This window comes from Zalophus californianus, chromosome 7 (genome assembly GCF_009762305.2).
Source record: "Zalophus californianus isolate mZalCal1 chromosome 7, mZalCal1.pri.v2, whole genome shotgun sequence".
NCBI classification, from domain to species: Eukaryota; Metazoa; Chordata; class Mammalia; order Carnivora; family Otariidae; genus Zalophus; species Zalophus californianus.
In genome coordinates this window covers 16,879,879-16,903,855 of record NC_045601.1, presented here as the reverse complement: position 1 = coordinate 16,903,855, position 23,977 = coordinate 16,879,879, and the positions used below count along the sequence as shown (strand labels likewise).

Below are 23,977 nucleotides of genomic sequence, written 5' to 3'. Positions count from 1 at the left end.
GGGCACAAGCAGGGGGAGTGGCAGGCAGAGGCAGAGGGAGAAGCAGGCTCCCCACAGAGCAGGGGGAGCCTGATGCCGGACTCAATCCCAGGACCCCAGGCTCACGACCTGAGCCGAAGGCAGTCGCTTAACCAACCGAGCCACCCAGGCGCCCCTGTATTTTTTTTAATAAATACATTTATTTATTCTTTTTAAGTAGGCTCTACGCCCAATGTGGGGTTTGAACTTACCCTGAGATCAAGAGTCACATGCTCCACAGACTGAGCCAGCCAGGTACCCCCAGGAATTTGTATTTTTAACAAGTTCCTAAGTAGTGCAGCTAGTGGTCTGGCCACCACTTTGAGAATCACTGATACAGAGTCTACGGCCATACCACCCTGAACATGCCCGATCTCGTCTGATCTCGGAAGCTAAGCAGGGTCGGGCCTGGTTAGTACTTGGATGGGAGAATCACTGATACAGAGAATTGAAAATTATGAGGTTAAACTCTACCAGTGTTTCAGCTGAATCAGTTTTATGCTTTAGAATAAAGTTTTAAGAAAAAAATGTAACAATCCTGCCCAATAGAGCTCTCTGTAATCTGTGTGTCTGTCCTGTTCAATTTGGTAGCCACTAGCTACATGTGGCATTCAGCATTTGAAATGTGGTTAACACAACTGAGGAACTGGATTTTTATTTATTTAACTTAAATAGCCACATGTGGCTAATGGCTACCATATTGGACAATGCAGGTCTATAGAAATGAAGAACATAGTTATTTTATAATTACAGGCTGATAATGCGCTCTTAAAACAAATTAACTTAAAACAACTATGAGCCTGCTTAATCCAGGAAATGTGACAATTTAAGTAATGTTTATATTAGAATTTATTTTCTACTTTTATTGGAATAATATCAAGCCATGGTAAAAATAGGAAAAGATAGGGGCAGGAGTAGATGAGGTTGAGAAAGGTGGTCTCCTAGAGCAGGGGTGTCTAAACCTGAGCATTTGTGGAAGGTTAACTCTTAACTGAGAGACTTCAAATGCTATACTGGCCACTTAAAACATTTTTTTTTTTTTTACCTATTTTTATTTGTTAGAAAAAATTCAATCCATTGCTCTGATAATATCAGTTATTTTCACTTTGCATCCTTGATTGTGTCATTTTGCATATATTATAATGTTTACAGGATTTGTCAGTTAACTGATATTTAACTATCTTCTGTATGCCAAACTGAACAAAACGAATATTCTCTTTTATAGATTACTTCTAACGGGAGCAGACAAGTACAATACCTAGTATGTCACATGATAAGTCACAAAGTAGGGAAGGAGGTTTGGGAGTGTGGGGTACTAGGTTTGCAGTTGTGGGAGGGAAGGCCTCACTAAGGTGTCACTTGAGCAAAGAGTTGGTGGATGAGAAGAAATTCTAACTATGCAGATAGAGCTGGGGGAAAGGCATTCCAAGCAGAAAAAATTGTATGTTGCTAGATTTGGATTTGGGGTGTGGGAGAAAGATTGAAGTCAAGGATATGAATGCAAGGTTTTGGGCCTGGGCATTTAAAATGATTTGCCATTTTCTGAGTTGGAAACAATAAGTGAGTGAGCAGCAGGGACTTTTGGGTGGTGGGGAGGAGGTGTGCAAGGAGGTGTGGAGAGCACGAGTTTATTTTGGGGGATGTTGTATTTGAGATGCTTAGGAGACATTTTGGTGGAGACCTTGAGTAGGCATTTGAATAAGGATTAGAATAATTTGTAGTTTTTGTATTCTTATTTCTGCAAATAAATTGGAATGATTTTCTTATGCTATTTAGAGTGTCAGTTCTTAGCTACTAGTAGCATGACTAGTGGAAAAGAGAATATTCCATTAGTTTTATTATGTGTGTTCATGGACCAAATATAACCAGCTAAGAAAATCCTAAGAGATTGTTTTCAGAAATTGGGACCTCATTTAGAGTCCAGTCCTCCTCATTTTGACTAGTTTCAAGTCAGTCTTATGGGTACATACTAATAGGTAAACTTACAATACATTGAGTAAGATCTAATTTATATGATGGGGGGCTTCAATATCAGTATGTCTACTTAAATTTAAATCGATTAAAGTTAAATGAAATTTAAAATTCAGTTTCTCAGTCACACTAACCATATTTTAAGAGCTCAATAGCCACATGAGGCTAGACCTTTTAGTGCAGACATAGAACATTTCCATCATCCTTAGGTCTATTGGACAGCACTAGATCTAGATGGATTGTATTACATTCTATTTCATGTGGTCTTAAGTCCATTGTGCTGTTCCACATATTTTTATTAGTATTACATTTAGTTTTAGCCAACATGAGTAGCAGTGAAAACACAGATTATCAGACAAGGGTGATCAAGATGACCAGAGAGAGTCAGCATTTTATATGGTGATTTGATGGGATTGAGGTGGTTTTATTAGCAATGAGAAAGCTTAAGAGAGCAATAGTGGTGAAATATTTTAGGAAATGTCATGTAGTAGAGGGTCAAACCAGGACAAATGGAAGGCAGATCTTGGCTCATTATAAGGAAGTATTCACAAAGCTATCCTAACAATCAAAGAGTTGGCTTTGAAAAATAATATTTTCTGTCACTGAATATTGGAAGCAAAGAACGGTTGACCATTTTTCTGTAAGGGATATCATAGAAGAGATCTGTCATCAGCTTTAACTGTATATAAACTCCTAAGGACTCTTCCAAATCCAAGATTCTTGATTTCAGTTACATCGTGGATTCTGTAAAATCAGCTGCAGTGTGTGTGTGTGTGTGTGTGTGTGTGTGTGTGTGTGTGTGTGTGTGTGTGTGTGTGTGTGTAGGAGAGAGAGCCACAGAAGTTAACATTTGGTTACCTATATTTTAGAATTCTGTGTAACATTTTAGTTTGTTAAACGTGAGGTGAGGAGTCCAGGGAATATCCTCCTTTAAGAAAGTGTCAAAAAAAAAAAAAGAGGGGTGCCTGGGTGGCTCATTCGTTAAGTGTCTGCTTCTGCTCTGGTCATGATCCCAGGGTTCTGGGATTGCCCTGCATTGGGCTCCCCGCTGAGTGGGAAGCCTGCTTCTCCCTCTCCACTCCCACTCCCTGCTTGTCTTCCCTCTTTCACTGTCTCTCTGTCAAATAAATAAAATCTTAAAAAAAAAAAAGAGAAGAAATAGTGTCAAAACAAATAGTTAACTTTATGTATCTATTAGGAGTGAGAGCAGTTCAGGGTGAGATGTGTTTTTTCTTTCTTAATTATCTGACACAGAGTGCTACATTAGTTTCAAGTGTACAACATAGTACAACAACTCTAGGAAGAAAAATGTATTTTTAAATGATCTCTGGTACTTAGATGATGTGCTTTATCATAATTTGCCATCATGTGAAATTCTTCTTTGATTATAGTATGGATTTAAAACTAATTTCTCTCAGACTTTCTATACTGAAAGTGTCTCAAGCTCTGCTTACTTCTTATGCCTAATCATTCTAGATAGGAAGTAAAGGTGACCAGTTTGTTCATTTCTTATTGTTTTTCCTGGCATGTTGATAGTTGAGAAGGAATATAGAGTAGATGGTTAGCAACTGTTCAAGTCAAATAAAGTAATATGTAATATAATACTTCTTTTATTGAGATGTAACTTTTTTTTAAGATTTTATTTATTTGAGAGAGAGAGAGAGAGCACGAGAACTGGGTGAAAGGCAAAGGGAGAGGGAGAAGCAGGCTCCCTGCCGAGCAAGGAGCCTGATGGGAGACTCAATCCCAGGACCCCAGGATCATGACCTGCGCCAAAGGCAGATGCTTAACCCACTGAGCCATCCAGGCGGGCCCTGAGATGCAACTTTGTAGCAAGATTAGAGAAACTTGTTTGAAGTCCATGGAAGCTTACTTTTTCCCCCTGATGTTCAGTGCTTCATATCAACACAGGCTTTCTTCCTTTCCATTTCTGCCAGGATTGCTTCCATTCTTCTGTTTTTCTGGATCAAAAATCTTGGAGTAGTCATTGATTCTTTCAGACTGTTACCACATTAACTCAGCAGTTCTTATGGATACCTTTCCTAGTCATCGCTTCCACTGTTAACTGTATTCTCCCAGCCTGGGTCCTTAGTCTATACTTGGAGTGATAGACCTCCAAGTGTCTGATGGGTTGTCACATTCTCAGTTTCCCTCCCCTCAGCTCCGTTCTACACATTATGCTAGTTTTCCTAAGATAATGCTTTCTGTTAAGTCACTTGCCTGCCCAGGCTTCCCATTGCTTACTGTATCAAGTGTAAACACCTCTTGCTCAGCTTTCAGGCCTCTTTAGGGTCTTCTGCAACCTATTTCCACGCTCCAACTCCATTCCCGTTCTTCAGACTGATCTTGTTTTCCTCCTCATACACTGTGCATTAGGGTTCCTGTTCAGCTGCTCTAACAAAGACCACGATAACAATGGCTGAAACAAAATCAAAGTTCTGTCTCCTGTAACAACCCAAGCATAAACAATTTAGAGCTAATATGGTGGTTCTAAAGTGTTGAGGACCTGCGTTCATCTCTCTTGGGCTTCCTAAAGTCTTTCCCTTATCTGAAAGGTTGAGGATAGTTTACCTCCATCATTTCCATATTCCGGCCAGTGGGGAGAAGAATGGGGAAAGAGAAAAAAATCTATTCCTTTTTAAGGGGATGATCTGGAAGTTGCATACATAATTTCTGTGTATGTTCTATTGACAAGAACTTAATTGTAAGACTACACATAACTACAGAGAGGCTAGATAATGCACCCAGTTAAAATTCTACCACTGTGAAGGAAAAGGAGTCCCCTGCCATATCTTACATCTTCCTAATTGGAGGGGTGTGTGTGTGTGTGTATTGTTTATATATTTATATAAATATATACTATCTACGATAACAAGGTTAGAATTAAGATTAATTTTTATTTTTTTAAAAGATTTTAAAATTTATTTTCTTTTTTTTAAAGATTTTATTTATTGATTGATTTGAGAGAGAGAATGAGACAAAGAGAGCATGAGAGGGGGGAGGGTCAGAGGGAGAAGCAGACTCCCTGCTGAGCAGGGAACCCGATGTGGGACTCGATCCCAGGACTCCAGGATCATGACCTGAGCCAAAGGCAGTCGCTTAACCAACTGAGCCACCCAGGTGCCCTCTACTTATTTATTTTCTAAGTAGGCTCCACACCCAGCATGGAGCCCATCGTGGGGCTTGAACTCACAACCCTGAGATCAAGACCTGAATGGAGATCAAGAGTCAGATGCTTTAACCAACTGAGCCACCCAGGTACCCCAAGATTAATTTTTAGTCAAGTAATACATGTACATGTACATGTAGGATTTTATCTTTTAAAAGATAAAATCCTACACAAGGGCATTTATTGAAAAATAACAATTGCTTGGCTCCATTCCTTCCCACCCCTAGACTCATTGCCTAGAGGGAACCACTTTTTTTTTTTTTTTTTAAAGGTTTTATTTATTTATTTGACAGAGACACAGTGAGAGAGGGAACACAAGCCAGGGGAGCAGGAGAGAGAGAAGCAGGCTTCCCGCTGAGCAGGGAGCCCGATGTGGGGCTCGATCCCAGGACCTGGGATCATGACCTGAGCCTAAGGCAGGCGCTTAACGACTGAGCCACCCAGGCGCCCCTAGAGAGAACCACTTTTAACTACATTTTTTTGTTTTTTCTGGTGATTATCTTCATGTCTTTAAATCATGTGGTTAAATTGTCATTTCTTGTTTTATCAACTTCAGACATTATCTGTTGACCTCCTGATAAGATGGATAAGTATTTAACTCTACAAACCCAGCTCTCCCTCATATAGTTATATAATAATTTTTTGCTTCCTTTTTTGTGGTTACCTTTCTAACATTAAGTAATATACTTTAACCTCAGTTTCTTGTTTCATAATTTATAAACTAACACTACCTCTGGTAACCCTTCTACTTTGTAAGAAAGGATACTAGGGAGTTCTCCCTCTCATTGCCCAACTTATTAGTGGCTCTTTTACTTTGTCAAAGTTGATAATTTGTGTTCTGAGCAGTAAATAAATTTTCTGCATTTTGTTAATTTTTAAGTGTTGAAAATCAATAGTCATCAATTGTATGACTATGTCAACATTTGGCTGAGTTATGTAGTCTGCTGTGAGTTTATTCCCTACTTTCTGTTTCCAATATCACAGACCCCTCCACTATTGTAGAGGAATAGTAGGATATTTTTCCTTGTTTTCACATTTGATCAGTTGCTTGAAATCATGTCACATTTTAATTTTCTTCATATCTAAATCATGACTCTTACAGCATTTTTTTTTTTCTGGAATTTATCTGTACCCTTCCACCTCTGCACCCTTCCACCATCTGTCAAGTTGAAAAGAGAAACAGACACCTTAACATGGCTCTAATCTTTTCAAATTTTTTATTACTTGACTTATGGCTTGGATTCTATTGCATTCTTCTTTTTGAATCCTACTGACTTCTCTTTTGGATCAATTGCATATTTGGACCAACATTAGCCATTATTATAATTATTATTCTCCCTCTGACCCTACCCCCTCTTGGGCTCTCTCTCTCTTCCACTCTCTCTCTCTCTCAAATAAATAAAATCTTTAAATAAATAATAATAATTATTATTTTTAAAGATATTTATTTGAAAGAGAGAGAATGATAGAGAGCATGAGAGGGAGGAGGGTCAGAGGGAGAAGCAGACTCCCTGCTGAGCAGGGAGCCTGATGCAGGACTCAATCCTGGGACTCCAGGATCATGACCTGAGCTGAAGGCAGTCACTTAACCAACTGAGCCACCCAGGCCCCCGCCATTATTATAATTATTTAATTAAGGTCCTTGGTCTCTAAGGCACAGGAGGATTGGGTATGGGTGGTTCTAAAGCTGTTCACTATTTCAGAAAGCCTAATGGTAATTACACATTTACTCGTAATTAGGCTATCCACAAAAAGTGAAACATTAAATTATTTTGCTGTTTGATAAAAATGTTCAAGGCACTGGCAGTTGTATATGTCAAATTACCAAAAATGGCAAAATGACTTAATAACTTAGTAAATGTAGCTTAGTTTAGGCATCTTTCAAAATACAGAATTCAAGGCAAAAATAAAAAGAATCTTGTGGTGAAAATTTTGGAAACCAACCAATAATGGTCTAATAAACCTTGATTCTGAGCCTTGATGTGTTCAGCTTTTTAGTAAATAATGACATGCTTTTAAAAACCATTTGGTGTGGGGTGCCTGGGTGGCTCAGTTGGTTAAGCATCTACCTTCTGCTCAGGTCATGATCCTGGGGTCCTGGGATGGAGCCCTGTGTGGGGCTCCCTGCTCAGGGGAGAGCTTGATTCTCCCTCTCCCTCTACCCCTTTCCCCCATCGTGCTCTCTCTCACTCTCTTGCTCGCTCCCTCAAATAAATAAAATCTTAAAAAAAACCAAAACATTGAGGGGGTGCTTGGGTGACTCAGTCAGTTAAGTGACTCTTGATTTTGACTCAGGTCATGATCTCAGGGTTGTGAGATGGAGCCCAACAATGCTGGGCCTGGAGCCTGCTTAAAATTCTCCCCCTTGTGCTCATGTACACATGTACATACACACACATGTTCTTTCTCTCTCTCTCTCTTTTGCTTAAAAAAAAATTACAATTTGAAAAATTTGACAAATTTAGTTGTGTAACCCAGCACCCTAATGATATAGAATAGGGGTCAGCAAACTACACCCCATAAGCCAATCTGGTCTACTGTTTGTCTGTATCTATCTATTTATTTATTTATTTAGATGTATTTATTATATATAGAGAGAATGTGTGCCTGAGCAGGCTGAGGGAGGGGCAGAGGGAGAGAGAGAATTCTGAAGCAGACTCCTGGCTGAGTGTGGAGCCCAAAGTGGGGCCCAATCCCAGGACACTGAGATCGTGACCTCAGCTGAAATCAAGAGTCACAGCCTAACTGACTGATGCACCCAGGCACCCCTACTGTCTATTTTTAGTTATAAAAGTTTATCTTAATATAGCCTTTATTTGGTATTGTTTGTGGTTGTTCCCATACTACATTGACAGTTGAGTTCTTGCAACAGAGACTTTGGACTGCAAAGCCTGAAATATTTACTATTTGGACTTTCATGTAAATTTGCTGATCTATGATATAGAACATTTCTTTTACCCACAAAGTTTCCTGATGCCCCTTTGCAATTAATCTACTCCTTTTACCCTCACTCTTTAGCAATCACAGATCAGCCATCTGCCACTATAGTTTTGACTTTTCTAGAATTTGATATAAATGGAATCATATAGTGTATAGTCTTGTCTGACTTCTTTCACTGAAATTAGTACTTTTGAGATTTATCCAAGTTGTTGAATGTATTAGTAGTTTGCTTTTTTTGTTGTTTTTTTTTTTTGTCATTGTGGGGTTTTAATTTTTTTTCTTTTTTGAGTAAGCTCTATGCCCAATGTGGCCTTGAACTCATGATCCCAAGATCAAGAGTCGCATGCTGTATGGACTAAGCCAGCAAGGTGCCTCAGTAGTTTGCTTCTTTTCAGTTGTTGATTTGCATTTTCTTTTCTTTTTTTTAATAATGAACCTTTTTTTTTTAAAGATTTTATTTATTCGACGGAGAGAGACACAGCGAGAGAGGGAACACAAGCAGGGGGAGTGGAAGAGGGAGAAGCAGGCTGCCTGCGGAGCAGGGAGCCCGATGCAGGGCTTGATCCCAGGACCCTGGGACCATGACCTGAGCCGAAGGCAGATGCCCAACAACTGAGCCACCCAGGCGCCCCTCTTTTCTTTTTTTTTAAAGATTTATTAATTTGAGGGCGCCTGGGTGGCTCAGTCGGTTAAGCAGCTGCCTTCGGCTCAGGTCACGATCCCAGTACCCTGGGATCGAGCCCCGCGTCGGGCTCCCTGCTCGGCGGAGAGCCTGCTTCTCCCTCTCCCTCTGCCTGCCTGCCACTCCCCCTGCTTGTGCTCTCTCTCTCTCACTCTCTTTCTCTGTGTCAAATAAAATATTAAAAAAAAAAAGATTTATTAATTTCAGAGAGAGAGTGCGCGGGGTGGGGGCCGGGCAGAGGGAGAGAGGGAATCTCAAGCTGACTCCCCATTGAGCACTGAGCCTGACCTGGAGCTTGATCCCAGGACCCTGAGACCATGACCTGAGCCGAAACCAAGTCAGATGCTTAACCAACTGAGCCATCCAGGCATTTTCTTTTATTGAATTTCTTGAAAATGTTGATTCATTCTTGCTTTGCTTTGAATTTTGCTTTTAGGAAATCTGATGGTTGCCTTTTTCTTTTTTTTTACCCTTATTAGGTAATACGATTTTTTTGCCTTGAGGCTCTGAGGATTTTTTTCCATGCCTTTAAAGTCTGAGTTTTTGTTGTTGTTTGTTTTTGTTTTACAGGGCTGGGTGCAGGGGCAGTGGAGGAGGGGCAGAAGGAGGAGAGAGACTCCACACCTAGAACTGTGGGGTTCCATCTCACTACCCTGAGATCATGACCTGAGTTGAAATCAGGAGCTGTATGCTTAACCAACTGAGCTACCAGGTGCCCCTAAAGTCTGATAGTTTTTTTTTTTTTTAAGATTTTATTTATTTATTTGACAGAGAGAGAGAGAGAGAGAGAGTGAGAGATGGAACACAAGCAGGGGGAGTGGGAGAGGGAGAAGCAGGCTCCCTGTGGGACTCGATCCCAGGACCCCAGGATCATGACCTGAGCCGAAGGCAGTCGCTTAACCAACTGAGCCATCCAGGCACCCAAGTCTGATAGTTTTATTAGTATATGTCATGAGGTTGATTGTTCCTGGTAATACTTTTACTTACTTTCTGCTGTTTTTTTAGAATATAGTTTTAAAATTATAGTTTCTGTTTAATCAGCTGAAGTTTTTTTTAATTTTTAATTTTTAATTTTTTAAAGATTCTTTTTTATTTGAGAGAGAGCATGAGCAGGGGGAGGGGCAGAGGGAGAGGGAGGAACAGACTCCTCACTGAGTACAGAGTCGACATAGGGCTCAGTCCCAGGACCCTGAAATCATGACTTGAGCCAAAGTCAGATGCTTAGCCGACTGAGCCACCCAGACACCCCTTTTTTGTTTTTGTTTTTTTAAAGATTTTATTTATTTTAGAGAGCACAAGAAGGGACGGGAGGGAGAGGGAGGGGGAAGAGTCTCAAGCAGACTGCTTGCTGAGCTTGGAGCTCAAGGCAGCGCTTGATCTCACTCATGACCCAGAGACCATAACCTGAGCCCAAACCAAGAGTTGGACGCTCAACCTGCTGAACCACCCAAATGCCCCTCAGCTGAAATGTTTTGATTTGCATTTTGTTTTCTTTTTACAGTATCTTCGAATGGAGTTGAGTTTTTTTTCTTTTTCCTATTTTTGGACATTTTGTGGACACAGTTCCAGAGCACCTTTTTCAGTATAGTGACTTGTAGTTTCTTTAAAGGTTGGTGATGTGTTTAGGAGTAGTGCTGTTGGAAAAGGGGAGGAGTCGGCACATCTTGTTGCTCTTTTGTTTCTTCAGGATCCTTAATTTTCTTTTCCTTTATTGCTGCATCAAAAGGCACCATTCTTTCCCTGTTTTCTTTTGATTCTCCCCCAGAATCAGAGCTTCTCGATTGCCACTTCTAGTCCCATTGAATTTTTTGTAAAGATTTTTTATTTATTTATGAGAGAAAGAGAGAGATTGAGCAAGCAAGTGGAGGAGCAGTGGGAGAGGGACAAGCAGACTCCTCACAAAGTGCGGAGCCCAACGCAGGGCTCGATCTCAGGACCCAAAGATCACGACCTATCCTAAAACCAAGAATCAGACGCTTAACTAACTAAGCCACCCAAGCACCCCCATTGAATCTTTTCTTTAAAATATATTTTTAATTTATTTTCTAATTTTTTAAAAGTAGGCTTCCCACCCAGCGTGGAGCCCAGTGTGGGGCTTGAACTCACGACCCCGAGATCAACACCTGAGCTGAGATCAAGAGTTACTTAATTGACTGAGCCACCCAGGCACCCCCATTGAATCTTTTTTTTAAACAGCTTTACTAAAGTGTACTTTTATTATATAATTCACCTATTTATTTTATTTATTTTTAAAAGATTTTATTTATTTATTTGACAGAGAGAGACACAGTGAGAGAGGGAACACAAGCAGAGGGAGTGGGAGAGGGAGGAGCAAGCTTCCCGCTGAGCAGGGATCCTGATGCGGGGCTCCATCCCAGGACCCTGGGATCATGACCTGAGCCAAAGGCAGACGCTTAACAACTGAGCCACCCAGGCTCCCCTAATTCACCCATTTAAATTGTAAAATTGTAATTATATTGTCTTGTTTATTTCTAATCCTATATAATAATATCCTAAGTGTGTACCATTGTGTCTGGTATGTATTAGACAGTCAGTAAGCATATTGAGTGAGTTTATAAGGGCTTTACTGAATAGTAACTGTGCATGGTACCATGAGGGTTATTTAAGTTTAACATATTTACTCAATCTCAAAGAATTTATAGTTTATAATCACTGACCTTGCTTTGCTTCTTGAACAATTTATTTTCAGTTGGGCTTTGTAACAGTTTATCTACTTGATTTTCATCTACCCTTGTGGCTGCTTTTTGTCATAATCTTTGAAGGTTCCACTTCCTTTGGACATCTCTTCAATGTTCGCTTTTGTTTTTCTTTTTTGTGTATTCTTCCCTGGCTACTTGAGTTCACTTCCATTGTTTCAGTTACCATCTATATTACTAGAAGTCTGTATCACTGTCCTAGATCTCTTTCCTGAGCCCCAGATCCACATGTTCAGTGGACTGCTGCCTATCTCCACTTGTATGGTTTATAGCCACTAACTGAATAAGTAAGTTATCATTTCCTCCTTACTCTGCTCCTTCTCCAGGATTTCGCAAATCAGTGTATGATATCAGCATCTCAACCGTTACCCATCATCCTTCCTCCAGAGCTAGTTAGGTATATATTACCTAAATTAAATGTAACTCAAATCCTTCTACTTTTCTTCATCCTTAGTGTCATCGCTGAAGACCAGGATGTGTTTACCTGGGCCATTACAACAACTTCCAATCTTGCTCTCTTCCAGTCCAGTCTCTCCAATGTAACCTCTAAAGTACATCTAGTCATCTCACTCCTAGCTTAAAATGTTTGCCTCATTCATTTCAGAAAATGGAATCATCAAAACAGATAAAGTATTTGAAGTAATGCTGGCCACAGACCGTTCCCACTATGCAAAATGTAATCCTTATATGGATTCTCCACAATCAATAGGTAAGGTCTGGATTTCTGAAAATGTCACATTTTTACTCATTTACTGTATAATTTTTGTTAAGTAAAAATGGACTGGGCAGAGATATTTATTATTACCTTGCTAGTTTGACTTTTATGCCTCAGTTAAGTGTCATAATTCCAAACAGAGCCATTTCAATAAAATGATGTTATGTATTAAGTATCTTTTCTATTTTTTCAAACTGTGTATAATACATATGAAAAATACTTTAAACATTTTTCTTACAAAACATACTTTTAATGAAAATTTAAGTTTAAACTGAGTGCTTAGCTTTCTTTAAAACCTTAATGTTGAATGAAGTTGTTTTTCATATTAACATCAGTTTTTTAAATCAATATTAAAGGAAATAAGTGTAATTAAGTGGTTACTGACCTCTCTGCTTCACTTGCCCTGAATTTTTTGGTTTGTGCTTGGTTTTAGAAAGTTTGGTATTTAACTCCTTCTCCTGAAGCAGGTTTTGCTGAACTGCTGAGCCTTGGCAGTGGGCGCCTTTGAGGCTTAGAAGGGCCACAGGATTCTGTCAGCCAGCTGCCATGCTTTCTTCTTTTGAAGCACTATAACAGTCAGCAGAGAAGATCCTGGGGAGCTTCTGAACCCCGAAGGCACCTGCTACCACCGCTCAGTGAAAATTGCTTCAGATGCAGAAGCAGGTAAATAAGTTTTGAGAAAACAACACTGGAAGAAAAAACTTGAAAGCTTAGAAACTAAGAAAAGATTGTGAATTACCATCAGGCGATAGTATAAAGAGTAAACTGAGGTAGTTTTTTAGTTTCTTAAGCTACTTTGATTGCCAGTTGCTCAATAAGTTGCCAGAAATAGGAGGCAATTTAATTTTCAGAAATTTTACATACCTATTATATATGGAAGTTTATTTTCTTTTTATAAACCTGGAGAGAAAACAAGTCATAAACTTATGAACTCCTTGACATTCTTTCTTAGCTAACTATATGGGAGAAGAAATTTTTAGAAATAGTGGGAGTGTTGTACTAGATGAGCATATTAGCCTTTGGCATGATTGTATTTTCTCATTATAACTGCTACTTGACAGTACTCTAAAAAGCAAAATAAAAGTTTTATTTTCTTGAGATCATAAGAACGAGAAATATTATTATGAAAAAGAATTTGTGGCTGTTAGGAAAGGAGTTACATGGAGCATCTGGTATGTTTTTGCAGCTGAATGTGTCAGTAGTTCTCTTCTTCTTTTACAGGTTTCCAAGCAACAATCAGTGCTCCACACATGGTAAGTTAACTTTGGTCATTTGGATATAAATGGGTCACATTTTTCCTCTAAGATCATTTTCTTTAGTAAAAAAGGTTTACAAAAGTTGAGCTTTTAATTAGATCAGTTTTATCATCTATGAGTTTTGTAGATTGGTAATGAACCTCTTATTCTTTATACATGATATATAGAGAGAAGTCTTCTTGGTAGAAACTGTCATTAAAGTTTTTGTTGGTTGTCATTAATATCTAATCCTGTAAAAATTGGATATAAAAGGTTATTTAGTAATGAGCAAATTAAGGAAGAGAATATTTTATTTTTTTAAGATTTTATTTATTTATTAGAGTTAGAGAAAGCACAAGCCGGGGGAGCGGCAGACAGAGAGAGAGAAGCAGGCTTCCCACTGAGCAGGGAGCCCGATGCGGGGCTCAATCCCAGGATCCTGGGATCATGACCTGAGCAGAAGGCAGACGCTTAACGACTGAGCCACGCAGGCGCCCCAAGGAAGAGAATATTTTATTTTATTTTTTTAAAGATTTTATTTATTTTTATTTATTAGACACAGAGAGAGAGACAGAGAGAGAGCACAAGCAGGGGGAGCGGCAGGCAGAGGGAGAAGCAGACTCTCCGCCGAGCAAGGAGCCCGATGTGGGGCTTGATCCCAGGACCCTGGGATCATGGCCTGAGCCGAAGGTAGCCGCTTAACCGACTGAGCCACCCAGGGGCCCCAGGAAGAGAATATTTTAAATAATATAATGGATATATTGTAGAAATCTCAAGTTGAATATTATTTCTTTTATTTCATATCTTATTTGGAAAATTCATTACGGATTGGTCAAGTATAGCAGCTATGAAGCTGTATAACTGAGAAGGACCTATTCTAAGTTATCTAGCACTTTTAATCTGTTGGGAATTTTCTTGGGTTTTAAATGTCAGTTATTTGAATGAGTACTCTGTTGGTTTTTGGGGAGAAGAACAATAGCTTTTCTGATTCTCTGAAAGTATTTGGGATTAGAGAAGCTCTTATTTAAATGTAAAGCCTTCTGTATGTTAAAATAAATTTACATATATTTATGATGAACTGTTATACTAGATGAAAATATAGGAAAATTATTATTTATAAACATTAAATAGAAATGACTTGAGGCGCCTGGGTGGCTCAGTCGGCTCAGGTCATGATCCCAGGGTCCTGGGATCGAGCCCTGCATTGGGCTCCCTGCTCAGCAGGAAGCCTGCTTCTCCCTCTCCCACTCCCCCTGCTTGTGTTCCCTCTCTTGCTGTCTCTCTCTCTCTCTCTCTGTCAAATAAATAAATAAAATCTTTTAAAAAAATACTTTATTTTTTAATTTTTAAATTTATTTTCAAAAGATTTATTTATTTTAGGGTGAGAGAACACAAGCTGGAGGAGGGGCGGGGGGCAGACTCCCCACTGAGTGTGGAGATGGATGTGGGGCTCGATCTCATGACCCTAAGATCATGACATGAACTGAAATCAAGAGTCAGATCCTTACCAACTTACCAACCACCCAGGTGCCCCTAGAAATGACTTTTTAAAACATGACAACAGATGAGCCATTAAAAAACATATATTTTGCAACATAAAAATTTTGGATTTCTGCAGAGAAAAAAATGTTATAAGCAAAATTAAAAGAAGAAAAACTGAGGGAAATATTTAGAATACATACAACAATCTAGGTCAAATTTCCATATACAAATGTGGGTGTGTATCCTGTAAATTAAGAAGTAAAAGACTGGTGAACCCAAAAGAATATAGTTAAAGTACCAGAATGATAGTTCATAGAAAAAGAAATAGAGATGACATTAGCACTTAAACAAATGAAAAGATGTCATTTTCATTTATATTTATATAGTTAGTAAATTATACATTAGCACTGTAGTAAAGTACCATTTTTCACCTATCAGATTGTCAGAGGTGAAAAAGTTTAATACTTTGTATTGGAAAGGGGAAACAGTTACATACTTTTTTGCTGAGAATAAATTGATAGTATTGGAAGGCAATTTGGCAAATTTATAAAATGTGAAATAAATATACCTTACAGTCTTCAGTTTTATTTCAAGGTATTTATCCTATGGTACATTTTTGTAGGTACAAAATGACTAAAGATGTTCATTGTCACATTATTTATAATAGCAAAAAAAAAGTGATCAGTGATAGTCCACTAATAGTGGATGGTTAATAATTATAGTATATCCATACAGTGAGATACTGGGAAGCTGTTAAATGAGGAATTTCTGTAAGTACCAGTATAGCAAGATGTTCAGGAAGCATTAAGTATAAAAGCAGAGTACAGAAGAGTATTTAGAGTATTCTGCAATATACAAAAATCAAATCTGCATGTATACATAGACACGTCTTCCTCTAGGCATGAAAACTAAAAATGATTTCTTCCAAGGTCAGAAGTAGATGATTGGAGGGATGGGAATGAAAGTGAGATCTGCTTTTCACTCTGTACCCTTTACATGTTACCAATTTCTTTGTTTTCTTCTTCTTTTTTTTTTTTAAAGTTTATTTATTTAAGTAATCTCTACACCCAATGTGAGGCTTGAACTCCCAACCCCAAAATCAAGAGCTGCATGCTTCTCCAACTGAGCCAGCCAGATGCCCCCTTCTTTGTTTTTTTTAACCATGGAATAGGAATGGTTTCTTGTGTTTTTTTTAATATTTATTTATTTAACTTAATTTATTTATTTTTAGAGATTTTATTTATTTGAGAGAGAGTGCACGAGCTAGCACAAGCCAGGGGAGAGGCAGAGGGAGAGGGAGAAGCAGACTCCCCCCTGAGCAGGGAGCCAGATGTGGGGCTCGATCTTATGACTTGAGCCGAAGGCAGACACTTAACTGACTGAGCCACCCAGGCACCCAAAAAGGATGCATTTTTTTTTTAAGATTTTTGTAATTTATTTGACAGAGAGAGACACAGTGAGAGAGGAAACAGAAGCAGGGGGAGTGGGAGAGGGAGAAGCAGGCCTCCTGCTGAGCAGGGAGCCTGACACGGGGCTCGATCCCAGGACCCTGGGATCATGACCTGAGCTGAAGGCAGACGCTTAACGACTGAGCCATCCAGGCGGATGTGTTTTTAATCACTTATATATCCTTACCTCTGTCTCTTAATAAGGAAAATGTGTGTATTTATGTGTATGTATATAGTCACACAGTACATCTATATGTATGCCTGTATGTACAAACAGTAATAATACAGTGATAATACAGTGTCCTTTGATGCTTGCTGAACCAGGATGTGAGTAGAATAAAATAGTATTAATTGTATTATACAAACAAGCATTTGTGATTTAGTATCATTTATTGCATAGATCTTAGAAGTATTAAAAGAGAAACAAAGTGAGGAGCAAAGATAAATGACATCTCTGTTTAATGAACTTTAAAATCACAGACTTGCTTGGAAGTATCTACAATCCTGGAATATTTTCCAAAGTCTTAATTGAAAATGTGATATATGCATTGGGTAAGAGATTAAAAGCAACCTGTTAAAATGGCATCCTGGTAGCCGTGAGTACACATAGTATGCAGATATTGAATCCTAAATACCATTTCTCACTAAATGAGACTAGAGCTCCTTAGAAAAGTGACTGAATATTAGAAAGTGAGGAAGTGCTCAAAGGTTGATGGGGTGATGCTGGAAGGACATATGAGCAGGTTTGAAGAGATTCCCAGAGGCCAAATTATAGACAATTTGAAAATGGAAAAATGATAGATAATGAAGGTAATGGATTGTAACACTGTGAATTAAGAAACAAAAATCCAGGGTGCCTGTGTGGCTCAGTTGTAAGCGACTGCCTTCAGCTCAGGTCATGATCCCGGGGTCCTGGGATCAAGTCCCACATTGGGCTCTCCCTGCTCTGCGGGGAGCCTGCTTCTCCTTCTCCCTCTGCCTGCCGCTCCCCTTGCTTATGCTCTCTCTCTCTCTGTCAGTAAATAAGTAAAATCTTTAAAAAAAGAAAAGAAAAGAAACAAAAATCTATGAGTTCATAGAGATTAAAAAAAAGCAAGACGGAAAAAAAAAGAAAAAGAAGAATGCCAATTAATACATTTGGAGGGAAAAATAGAACTTTAAAAAAAATCACTGTTCTGTAATCATCAATATGATTGAATTGGGCAGAGATCATCAATTAATCTAAAACAATTTAGAGAAAGGTTATTGGGGAACAAAAATGTTCATGTAGTCTCAAATTCTTACTCTACATATTACTTATTAATTACTAAGAGAAAATTATGTCTTTGAAAAAGAGTGATCTAGTCGTTAACCATATTTACTGAGTGGTTGAGCTTGGCAAGTCCAGAGGTAAGGTGACCCAATATTATGTGCTTCCTGATGTGATGCAATGGGAGGTGCCTAGCAAGCCATGTGTGCTGTTCTTGCTAAGTCTTGGATCTGAGTCTAACCTTGAGGAAATTCACACATCTAGAATATGGGGAATTATGTGGGACAGCCAGAGAGGACTCATTAAAGGAGTCAGTGTTCTGAAGAATGGAGAAGTGGTAGGTAGAGGAGAATTGAGGGGAGAATATTTTATATTGATAAATGCAGTGCATGAACCTTGAATGGACTGGGGAAAAAACAGCTGTAAAGGACATTTTGGGGACGGTTGAAATTTGAGTATGATGCGTATGTTAGATGATACTAAATTGATTATTTTCTTGAGTGTGTTAATGGTGATGTGGTTGCAAAGGGAGATGTCCTAGTTTTTTTAGCAGATTCATGCTGAAGTATTTTGGGGTGAAGTATTGTGATGTCTACAACCTATTTTCAGATGGTTTGGTAAAACAGTTGGCACAATATATAAAGTGGGTGACTGTATATAAGGAAAAAAATGGTATTCAATATATTTGTGGGTTTAAAATTTTTTATAATTATGAAAAAGAACTTTTAAAAAACTTAGTTTGAGGATTTAGAGATAAACATGGGTTATCCAAAAAAATATTAGCTAGGGTGATAAAAGCATTAAAAAAAGCTAATGATTGTGATTGAAGGCCTTGACATTTTAAATCTGAATGGGACTTTAATAATAACTCACCATGCTCCCCTTTTTAAAAAACTAAATCTTATGCAAACATAGTACTGAAAAAAATATTCCTGGGGTTTGTTTTGGAATTAAGATGGTCCAGAACTGCCTGTAGATTGGGGATTGGTACCTTAAAGAAGTCCTTTTTGTCCTTTGATTTCTGGGTCTGGAGATCCAGATATTGCAGAAGTTACTTTGTTTCTTTGATTACTTCCGTATTCTTCTAGTCCCATGCTTGTTACCTTATTAGTAGAAATCATTAAACCTCATAACTGATTGTTGTAAGAGTCTGATGAAAGCTACTTCTGATGTTTAATCCAGAACTCTTTTTCATGGCATGAATGTTTTTCACTCTTTAGGCAAGAGCCTCTTTTGAAAAGCAATCTATATGAAAAATTGATAAAGTTAGTTTTCTATTACTCTTTTCCCAGAACACACCCATCCTCAGTGTATATTTGTGTGTTATCCCTAGTGGGCTTTTGTGGAACCTTAATGACTTTCTGGAACACTGTTTGAAAACCCTTGGATTGTGTGGTTTTATCTCTTAAAGGCCTTTATTACATTAGTTGTGGAATAGTAGCCTTAGCTTTTTCTAACTTTTTAATATGGAAAGTTTCCAACACCACATATACAAATAGGATAATATAATGAACCCTCGTGTAGCCATCATCACCTTTAATAATTACCCAGTTTGTTAATCTTGTTTTATCTTTGTCTTCCTCTTGCTGAACTATTTAAAAACAAATCTCAAACATAATATTATTCACCCCTAAATATTTAAGTATAAATCTGATGACTTTAAAAACATGACTACAATACTGTATCATACCTAACAATGTTCCTTAGTATGTTATTACCTTACACATAGTCCATGCTCAGCCTGTACCAGGTGTTTCAAAAAAATTGTTTTATGGTTGTTTGCTTAAATCAGGATCCAAACAAGGTCCAGACATTGCATCTTTTTTAGTCTTTTTCAGTCTTTTTAGTACCTTTTAATTTTAAAAGACCTCTTTCTTTTTTTAAATACCACTTATTTATTGACAAAACTCATCCATTTGGGGGCGCTTGGGTGGCTCAGTCGAGTGTCCAACTCTTGGTTTTGGCTCAGGTCCTGATCTCAGGGTTGTGAGATTGAGCCTTGCGTTGGGCTCCACATTCAGTGCAGAGTCTGCTTAAGTTTCTCTTTCCCTCTCCCTCTGCCCCTCCCCTCTGCTCTATCCCTCCCTCTCCCTCTCTCTCCCTCTCTCAATAAGTTCTTAAAAAAAAAAAAAAACCCTATCCATTTGTCCTGTAGAATTTCCCATATTCTAAATTTGGTTAATTGTTTCCTAGTGGTATTTAACCTATTCCCCCCACCCCGACACACACACCTTTCCCCCCCCTTTTCCTTTTCAAGAACACTGCCCAATGATTTTTTCTGTTCTATCACATCAGGGGTACATGAAATCTGATCATGCACTTTTAGTGATTGGAATACATAGTCTTTTCAATAACTTTTTTTAAAGATTTTATTTATCCATTTGAAAGAGAGAGAGTGAGAGCAGGGGGAGGAACAGAGGGAGAGAGACAAGCGGACTCCACGCTGAGTGTGGAGCCTGACGTGGGCCTCAATCCCAGGACCCTGAGATCATGACTTGAGCTGAATCCAAGAATTGGACGCTTAACCAACTGTACCATATAAAACTCAATAATATTATACACGCTTGGTAAGGTACACAAATCTTAAGTGTATAGCTTAATGAATGTTCACATATGTATACGTGTAACCACCACCTAGATGAAGATCAGAATGTTTCCTATGTCCTAGCAGGCTCTCTCATGCCAGTTTCTTAGCCTTTACCCTCTATGTAACCAGTATTTTGGCTTTGGTCACCTAAATTAGTTTTCTAAATAGGGAGTTTCCAATATATCCTCCATTTTGAACATTACTTGTTTCTGATGCTTAAATTTTTTTTTCTTTTTAAAGATTTTATTTATTCTAGAGAGAGAATGGGGGGGAGGGACAAACAGACTCCATGCTGAGCGTGGAGCCCCATGTGGGGCCGATCCCATGACCCTGAGATCATGACCTGAGTCAAAACCTCGAGTCAGACATTTAACAGACTGAGCCATCCAGGCGCCCCTCTGATGATTTTTTTTTTAAGATTTTATTTATTTATTTGAAAGAGAGAGAATGAGATAGAGAGGGAGCATCAGAGGGGGGAGGGGAAGAGGGAGAAGCAGACTCCCTGCTGAGCAAGGAGCCCATGTGGGACTCAATCCTGGGACTCCAGGATCATGAACTGAGCTGAAGGCAGTCACTTAACTAACTGAGCCACCCAGGTGCCCCCCTCTGATGATTTTTAATAATGAACATAGCAGGCATTTAAGGACAGCTTTTGAGATAACATTTATTAGTTCTAATCACATATTTTGGAAAAGCATGGAAACATAAGTTTATAAAGAGGGAGTAGAAAAGGCTTTATTTCTTGGTTTGGTCCATAGTGTATCCAATATAATTTTATTTGATTAATTTATATATACTGTAAACATAAAACTATATATCCTTTGCCCCCCCCAATTCTACTTCTAGGAATTTATCCTATAGGTACACTTTATAAGATTTTTTTTTCAAGATTTCATTTATTTTTTTATTTTAGAGAGAGAGAGCATTAGTGGGGGAAGGGGCAGAGGGAGAGAATATCCAAGCCGACTCCGCTGAGTGCGGAGCTGGATGTGGGGCTCGATTTCATGACCCATGAGATCAGGACCTGAGCCAAAACCAAAAGTCAGATGCTTAACTGACTGAGCTACCCAAGGTGCCCCACTTTAAAAGATTTTTATAAAGATTATTATATTATCCTACACATACACCTTTTAAGATTATTTCATATCTTCTGTTATAGAAGATTGGAGCTAACTTAAAAATCCCTCATTAGGGATTTTTTTGGGGGGGAATTTTTGTTATTATAATATACATATAAGAATATACTTCTCAGCGATAAAAAGGAATGAACAGGCTATTTAAGTATTGATAAGAAAGGTTCTTCAAGGGGCGCCTGGGTGGCTCAGTCGTTAAGCGTCTGCCTTCGGCTCAGGTCTTGATCCCAGGGTCCTGGGATCGAGCCCAGCATCAGGCACCGTGCTCCGTGGGAAGCCTGCTTCTCCTTCTCCCACTCCCCCTGCTTGTGTTCCCTCTTGCTGTGTCTCTCTCTGTCAAATTAAAAAAAAAAAGGTTCTTCAAGATATAATAAATGAAAAAATAGATACATATTTGCTTGTATATGCATAGAATGGATATGTTTGAAAAGAATCACAAGAAACTGACAACATAGATTGCCTTTAGGGAGTGAAATTGGTTGGGGATGGGGAAGGTTACAGACGGGTGGGGTAGAGACTTCACTCTAAATCCTTCTGTAGCTTTTGACTTTGAAATAATTAAAAATAAAAAATTCACACACTGGAGATCTAAAATTACTAAAACATTTTATATAAATATAAGAATTTAGTCTGAAATTTTCTTACATAATTCTGTAAATGTAAGTATATAATATGTTGTGTTTTCATTATGTTGGTAGATGACAATTGTAGAAAAATTGGGGGATGCCTGGGTGGCTTAGTCGTTAAGCATCTGTCTTCGGCTCAGGTCATGATCCTGGGGTTGAGTCCCGCATTGGGCTCCTTGCTCCACAGGAAGCCTGCTTCTCCCTCCCCCACTCCCCCTGCTTGTGTTCCCTCTCTCGCTGTGTCTTTCTCTGTCAAATAAATAAATAAAAATCTTAAAAAAAAAGAAAAATTGGTAGGAAGTTGGCAACTTTATTTGTATGCCATGGTATATATACTTTATAGAGTCTTGAAAAAAATAATATTTGCTTTGTTTTCTTTTGGCAGCATGCATACGCACTAGAACTTCTATTTGATCAATTGCATGAAGGGAGCTAAGCTCTCGACGTAGGATCTGGAAGTGGAATCCTTACTGCATGTTTTGCACGTATGGTAAGAGCTTTCTTTTTCATTCTGTTCCAGCAGCAGCATATTATATATTTGGCTGTACATTTTTTTACTAGCAGTTTTTGAGGTTTTTGTTTTTTAATTCTAATATAGCAGTTGGAATATGTATCACTTAGGTTTTTTTTGTTGTTGCAAATAATAGAAGATTTGGTCCAAATTGGCAGAGTAAAAGGGAATTTATTTGGCTTATATAAATGGAAAAGTCTAAAGTATATCTGGCTTTTTGTGTGCTGGATTCAAAAGAAGATCAGATGTTGTTATTGACAATGGGTTTCTCTTTGGTTCTTGGTTTGGTTTTGCTTTCCTCCAAATGTTGGCTTCAGTCAGGCTCTTCCTTTGTGATTGCAAGATGGCAACCACTAGCTTCCAGACTGCATTCTTTCACATTTGCAGCTGGTAGAAAATGATATAGAGAATCTGATTTCCAAACACTACTCCAGGGTTATTAGAAATGAGAATAGGGCGCCTGGGTGGCTTAGTCGTTAAGCATCTGCCTTTGGCTCGGCTCATGATTCCGAGGTCCTGGGATCAAGCCCCGCATCGGGCTCCCTCCTTGGGGGGAAGCCTGCCTCTCCTCTCCCACTCACCCTGCTTGTGTTCCTGCTCTCGCTGTCTCTGTCTCTGTCAAATAAATAAAAAAAAAAATCTTAAAAAAAAAAAAGAAATAAGAGTAGAGCATCTTTTATATTAAGAAAAACTCTTAGAAAAATACCTTGTTTATTATACTTCAGGTTTTATCACCAGAGGCTTATCTTGGTTAGTGACTGGATATCCAGAGTCTGGCTGGAGGCCTACTCAGGCACTTTGAGTAAAGGTTTATCTGTGCTCAGATAATCAAATCAATTTGATTATTCTGAAAAATCTTGTCCCTGAGGGCCAGATAGGAAGGTTCTGGTCTAGTTAGGTTAGGATTCATGGATGATGCATCTTGGACTAGAATCCATCTAACTTGCTGTAAATATGTAAGTGGCAGACCACTAGCTTGTAAGCTCCAGAGAGGCGGGAATTTTATTTAATTTTTTTTTCCTTTGATGTATCCTAAGCATCCACAACAGTGCTTGTGAAATAATAAGGACTCAGGTATTTCTTTTCAGTTGTTTTACTTGTTTTGTAGAAGTTAAGCCCTCCCTAATGGAATGTCAGGATTTTTTTTTTTAAGATTTTATTTATTTGAGAGAGAGCACGTGCTAGAAAGAAAGAACACGAGATAGAGAGAGAGAGAGAGTATGAGCAGGGGGAGGGGCAGAGAGAGGGACACCCCTGGACCCAGGGATCATGACTTGAGCCAAAGGCAGACATTTAACCAACTGAGCCACCCACACACCCTAGGATTTTTTTTTTTTTTAAGTTTAGACACAGTATTTACTTAATGACATGTTCTTGATATTTGACGTATTTATGGTTTTAGAGAAAAATACATTTTTTAAAAAATTATTAGATTTCTGAATTATCTTTTTAAAAGTAGTGTTAATTTAATGTCTTTCACATATTTACCATGTG

At 38.5% G+C, this 23,977-nt stretch overlaps 1 protein-coding gene across 1 annotated transcript in view; it reads left to right on the top strand.

Moving 5' to 3' along the window:
• PCMT1 (protein-L-isoaspartate (D-aspartate) O-methyltransferase) overlaps positions 1–23,977 on the top strand; it is a 43,571-nt gene that overhangs the window by 3,018 nt on the left and 16,576 nt on the right. Inside the window, 3 exon segments of the mRNA XM_027602831.2 lie at positions 12,102–12,206; positions 13,434–13,465; positions 22,358–22,462. Of these exon segments, the coding sequence (XP_027458632.2) occupies positions 12,102–12,206; positions 13,434–13,465; positions 22,358–22,462 (242 nt within the window).